The 6,694-nt window shown below is 43.1% G+C and overlaps 1 protein-coding gene across 1 annotated transcript in view; it reads right to left on the reverse strand.

Annotated features, from left to right (window-relative positions):
• The window catches only part of TAPT1 (transmembrane anterior posterior transformation 1), a 55,053-nt gene that overhangs the window by 29,040 nt on the left and 19,319 nt on the right, over positions 1-6,694 (reverse strand). Inside the window, exon 3 of the mRNA XM_010857295.1 lies at positions 3,434-3,552. Within this exon, the coding sequence (XP_010855597.1) occupies positions 3,434-3,552 (119 nt within the window). The remainder of the gene's footprint in view (positions 1-3,433; positions 3,553-6,694) is intronic.

The following is a 6,694-nucleotide window of genomic DNA, read 5'->3' on the forward strand; positions in this document are numbered from 1 at the left end:
AACAGAAAGGAAACTAAAACACAGGAGTGTGAGAAAAAGGAAATAGAAAAAAATACAATTGACCTCTTTGCTGATCTTTTTCATTTCTTAACTCTTCGAAAAAATTAAGTCAGACTGAAGGAAAGAGCACTTTTTGCTTGCTGAAAAAGATGGAACATGATACAGCCACAGGAAAGAAAAATCAAATAATCCTGAACAGAATAGAATGTTGGAAGAAAAAGAAGGCAAAACTTGTCTGATTAATAATTTTCTAAAAGAGAAAATGTATTCATATACTCTTAAAATATCTGAAAGGTTTTACACTTAGTATTAACAATAGTTTTGGTAATACAATTTTTTACATTATATTTTAAGTTTCAAATATTTCAAGTTAGGTGCTTTAAGAAAATAATGCTCAGAAGACTTTGCTTTCTAAATTGCTCAAAGAAAATATGGACTGCAGCCCATGTTACTGTCAGCCAAGTACTCCATTCTGATAAAGCACACTTAAGGCGCTGAGACAGGGAGGCAGAGTCTTCATATTCTGTATGATCTGCCTATGCTCATGGAGTGCTTAGAAATGCTGACGTTCTGTTATACCATTTTAACTGTGCTTCACGGTATATACATATATATAAGTGACGGCATAAAATGTAATTTTTCAGAGGATCCAAACTGCAGAAGCAGCAAGACCCCTCTGCCCAGGAAAACTGCACGGCGCCTTGCAGCAGGGTGACAGGCTGCCCTCTAGTGTCGGCCTGGCTGCAAGAGAGTGAAAACAGAACAGACGTGAATCCTGCTTCAAAATGTCACTCAGATTAATTTAGATTAAAAAGTATTTTAGAGTAATATATGAAAGCTATCATCTTTATTTTATAGGCTAAAAAAAAAAATCTGAAAAGGTCTAGAAAAGGTTGGCTCCAGGGACCATCGACCCACTGAAGCCACCAGGAGCAGAGGGCTAAAGGCGTCCTGGCTCTCTCCAACAGCTCTCCCCGTTTCCAGAACAAACACCAAAGGGCTTCTCTAGGCGACCTTGGAGCCTTGCTCCCCCAGGGGACACAGACACAGTCTAGATGCCTCTGCCGCAGCGAGAACTCGGCTCTTCAAATAAGAGCCGAGAAACAGAGGCCCTTGGGAACACGGCAAGTCCCCTTCGTCACTCATCCCGTGAACATCCACTGAGGGCTTGAGAGACCCCAGGAGCCCCTCCAGAAGGAAGGGGTCTTTAGGTCACATAGCCTTTTGACCCTTTGCCTCATCACGCCAACAGCCACACAGAACACGCTTAAAGACAGCTAGAGCAGGAACGTGCCTCACACTGCCGAGCTGAGAATAACTTAGAGGCAACCTGGCTCATGGAGCAGACATCAAGATCTATATATGGCATGAGGCAGCCTCACCTGGCTTTACCCAGCTTTCCATGTGTTCATCCTTGTTACACAATCACACATGAAGACTTCTGTTTAGTAATGTCTTACTAGATTTTTGTTTTTTTCTGCTCTTCTGAAAAGGTAACTGAAATAACCATGACTTTATTGAGCTCCCAAAGGTGATAAAGAAATAGGGATGGTATAGAAGGTGAGGCTTTGTGAATGTTACAGATGTCTTCCAAAAAGGTTTCCTGGTATGAACAAGGCCTTCTTAAAAATTCTTCCAAAAGCATAAAGCAAGTACTTGAATCACTTAAAGTTGATGGTAAATTCCTAAAAAAGGTTTTCCCATTTGATTAATTGTACTTAATAAAATATAAAACATAATTCTTTCATTCTCAAAGCAGAGTAAGACAAGAGTATAAAGTGTTACATGTAACAACAATGTGATCTTAATCCTTGTAATTGTTTTATTCCATGCAATCTTGCAAAGGAGTTTTTACTCTTATCATAATATCATGATAAATAAATTCTTCTAATTTATATCAGAGGGATTTCTTCCTTACTAAAATGATTAAGGCTCATTTTCAAAAAGGCTGAATGTCATTCGGTACTTACTAAATACCAAGTACACACTCATTTACTAAAAGAGAAACTTCCAGGACTTTAGTCTTTGAAAAGAAAACAACATATAATTCTGGATATATTGTATATTAAACTCAGTTTCTGTGGTTATTGATAAGAATGTTATTAATTATACATTTAATATACCCATGGAAGAGTCACCTACTTCATAGCTAAGTTTCACATATTATTATCCATTTCAGTATTCTGAAACTTTTCGGAATGAAATGTATTTAAAAAAGTGACGCAATGTTAGAAATGCAACTTGGGCAACTGTGCTAAGAACTGTAAAAATGTTACACAGAGGGACTACACAGAGTAGAGGCATGGAGATACAAGTACGGAGGAAAAACTGTAAAATCCAATCTCTAACCTCAAGACCAATAAAGCATCAAGATTCATGTAAGCTTTACGTTTTCATCTTCCTGTTCCTAGTTTTGGAAGAGAAGGAAGGAAGGAAACTAGTATCTGTTCCTGTCACTACACTGGGTATTCTTTTTACATCTCTCAATCTTTGCAGTAAGATACCAGCACTAAATACCCGCTTTCTGAGGACGGGGATACAGGCTGAAAGAAGTCAGGCAGTGGCTCACGAGTCATCAGCTCATCACTGCTAGGCCAGGCTGTCTGGTTCTTCCCACCAGGACAATGCCTTTCAGGGTTTTCCCCTCTCACAAATCAGAGGGAGACCAGTCTCACCTGTAAGCAGGTAAGGCTTGCCAGACCACAAAGACGGTGGCTCTCCAATGAGATGGAGGAGGAGCCCGCAGGGGGAGTTCCGTAAGGGCTACTGATGCTACCCGCCCCTCCACTTCCCAGCCTAGAACCTGCTCCTCACTTTATACAGACGATGCCCAAGAGGCTGGGGACGTGAAGAAAATAAAAGTACAGGCTGAGCCTGCACAGTGGCCATGTGGTCAGTCCTGACCCTCCACACTGGGCCCTTTCTATACTTCCCTGGTGGCTCAGATGGTAAACAACCTGCCTGCAACGCAGGAGATCTGGGTTCGATTCCTGGTTAGGAAGATCCCCTGGAGAAGGGAAAGGCTACCCACTCCAGTATTCTTGCCTGGAGAATTCCATGGACAGAAGAGCCTGGTAGGCTACAGTTCATAGGATTGCAAAGAGTTGGACACGACTGAGCAACTAAACACACACACACACACACACACACACACACACACACAATCTCCTGCATTATTAACATTTGTCGCCTAGCCAAAACAAAGTTCTTGTTCAGAACTATTTGGAAAAAAAAAAAGTACACATAAAAAGTAGAAATATTAAATAAGCATATTATATAATATTCACTACAAAGATAAACAGCATTAAGGGCCAAAGTATTAAAGAAACTTAATGAGTTATTCCTATTCTAAAAAAATCTATCCAAGTGATTATTAAGCACAAGTAGCAAAAATAATTTAAACCTTTACAATAGTTCATCATCTTAAACTTACCTTAGGCCATAGCAAGGCAGGGTGAAGAGCCTGAATAGGGCCAGGAAGACTCTGACAGGAAGCAGGGTGAACACATAGAGAAACGCATCCAGGCACAGAAAGATTCCAAAAACCATGAGCTGGATTTTAAAAGGAGAGAAGAACGTGAAAGACAAAATGCAAAATAAATGTTCTTTAAAATATTGTAGATGAAAATTTCAAACAATCAAGGAATTTCTAAACTTGGTAGAAAATTCATTTCTCATAACTTAGCTACAGGAATAACAAGTTAACAGTTCTCCTTGTGTACATGAGCCATATTCTAATGAAAAATTCCTTTTCAAAATGCAAGCTTGTAGTTCTTCTTCCAGAGCCTTTGGTTTATCATCTACACAAGTCAATTATTCAAAAGACAAGTCACCCTCAACCACAACTATGCCACATCTGACATAGTAGCTCTCTGGGTACTTCCTCAAGCTGCAGAGATGTTATAGAAAACCTTTCAGATAAAACTTAAACTCTAAATTTAATGTAAAGAGATTATTGATTTTAATACAATTTTAGGTACACTTGAACTTGCTGTGCAAAGAAGTCATTATTCCTAACTGGAGGAGTAGCTGTTAATGTCTTCATCTCTTCTGCTTTCTCGTGTACTTGCCACATCCTTCCTATTTCGGGTGACACTGTACACTTTTATCTGTTACATTTAGGACCATATTTCATGCTCTCATCACTTCATGGCAAATAGAAGAGAAAAAGTGGAAGCAGTGGCAGATTTTATTTTCTTGGGCTGCAAAATCACTGCAGATCCTGACTACAGCCATGAAATTAAAAGAGGTTTGCCCCTTGGAAGAAAAGCTATGACAAACCTAGACAGTATATTAAAAAGCAGCGACTCTGCTGATAAAGGTCCATATAGTCAAAGCTGTGGTTTTTCCAGTAGTTATGTATGGATGTGAGAGTTGAACCATAAAGAAGCCTGACTGTTAAAGAACTTATGCTTTCAAATTGTGGTGCTGGAGAAGACTCCTGAGAGTCCCTTGGACTGCAAGGAGACCAAACCAGTCAAACCTTAAGAAAATCAACCCTGAACATTCATTGGAAGGACTGAAGCTGAAGCTCCAATACTTTGGCCACCTGATGAGAAAAGTGGACTCAATGGAAAAGACCCTGATGCTGAGGCAAAAGGAGAAGGGGGTGGCAGAGGATGAGATGTTTAGACAGCATCGCCGACTCAATGGACATGAGTCTGAGCAAACTCCAGGAGACAGTGGAGAACAGAGAAGCCTGGAGTGTTGCAGTCCACTAGGTCGCAAAGAGTTGGACACAAGCTAGCGACTGAAGAACACTATTTCACAGATGGAGGGTAGAATCTTGTGATGCCTTAGCAAATAGCCACACCCAGGCTGCTAACCTGTACTATTTCAAGAGGAGTGACTTTCTGTACATTTGACACACAGACATGGTATGATGTACACACCCTCACACACAACACTCCATGTATTCTTAGTCAATAAACTGACCTACAGAAATGTACTAAGTAGCTAACACCCACTGGAAGTTACTGGAAGAGCTGCATACCCTCCCCGCAATTTATATGCTGAAGGCCTGACCACAGGCCTCCCTCCCCACACCTCAGAATGTGACTGTATTTGGAGTGGGGGGCTCTTTAAAGAGGCAATCAAGTTAAAATGGGGTCGTAAGGATGGCCCTTGTCCAGCATGACTGGTGCGTCCCTGTAGGAGCTGTTAAGATGCAGACACACACAGGGAAGATGGTACGACACGGAGCAGACGGAGTACACAAGCAAGGCGAGAGGCCTCAGAAGACACCAACCGTGATGACCCTTCCGTCTTGGGTCTTCTGACCAGACTGAAATCGTCTCTTAAAGAATCGGACTTTCTGTTGGAGAACAGTCATCCTTCTTAGGCTTAGAGAAACTTGTTTTAGTATTGCTTCTCATCTATGGCAAGCACCAGTAACAAACATCTAAGGGCCTTCCCATCGCATTTTAAATCAGCCCAGGAAGCAAAAATCCCCTGACCCTTGCACGCTCAGCACCCAGGGACCACTGGAGCTATCGTGACGACAGATCACAACGTGAAAACGGAAGGAAGCAAGCAGCTGTGACCAGACACTTCAAGGGGGCCAGGAAAGCACCGCTACGCCTTGCAGGCTCAGAAAGGCAAACAAGTGAGTCCACTCCTGCGCCTACTGCTCAGGTGTTACGTTTGTTCACAAAGCACAGCATTCTTTTAAATCCTTTGCAAACGATAATGAGAAAATGTCCTTAAAAGGCAATAAACAAGATGTGATCCTGAGAACAGTTACCCCTGAGGGAGGGAGATGAATCCTGGGCGCCCTAATGGGCGCTGCGCTCCAGGGCGTCTGGTTTAATCTACCTGGTGACCCAGGTCTGGGTGTCTGTGCTAAGTGGACTTCCGTGTCCTTGGGCCTCTGGGAGTGTGGCATTGAGTGCTGACTGCTTCATCCCTGTCAGCCTGCTCCGCACACCAGGAAGCCACAGTTTTGGCGGCTGGACTCTGGACCAGGGCCAAGCGTCGGAGTGCAGGAGCTGGCCTGTGCGCTGTGGCTGTCTACCCCCCGGCCCCGCAGGTTTGAAGCCGTGTGAGCGCAGCAAAAGATCTCACGCCCAGTTTTTGCTAGGTATAGGAGGCAGCGTGCTTTGGCATCTTGATAAAATGTTGTAGACTGCTGTGGTTGCTTAGTCGCTCAGTCGTATCTGACTCTTTGCGACCCTATGGGCGGTAGCCGGCCAGGCTCCTCTGTCCGTGGGATTTCATAGGCAACAGTACTGGAGTGGGTTGCCATTTCCTTCTCCAGTGGATCTCCCCGACCCAGGGACTGAACCTCAGTCTTCACTGTAGGCAGATTCTTTACCCCTGAGTCACCATGGAAGCCCACCTTGATAAAACAGACAAGTATTATGATTTACTTTTCACTGGGATCAAATAACCACAAAGCAGTCATGCAGTCTTAAGCAATAGCTGATGAAATTGTCCCTAAAATGTACAAGGTGTAACTACAAAGCAGAGAGACTGGTGTCATATGCCACCCGCTGTTTCCCTTCTCAGAAACAAAAATCTCCTTTAAATGTCACTTGAAAGGTCAAAATGAATACAGTGGTGTGGCTAAAATCAGAGCAGCACGATGCTGCTAGGATGCGCCTCTTTAGACCGTGGGTGAACACCCGTCCAGGCAGACGGTGGTCCCATCACCGTGCGCCCGGATCCCTGTCTCTCGCTCGCACCGCCCCCGTTT

The sequence above is a fragment of the Bison bison genome, unplaced genomic scaffold (genome assembly GCF_000754665.1).
Source record: "Bison bison bison isolate TAMUID 2011002044 unplaced genomic scaffold, Bison_UMD1.0 scf7180017864379, whole genome shotgun sequence".
Taxonomy (NCBI): Eukaryota; Metazoa; Chordata; class Mammalia; order Artiodactyla; family Bovidae; genus Bison; species Bison bison.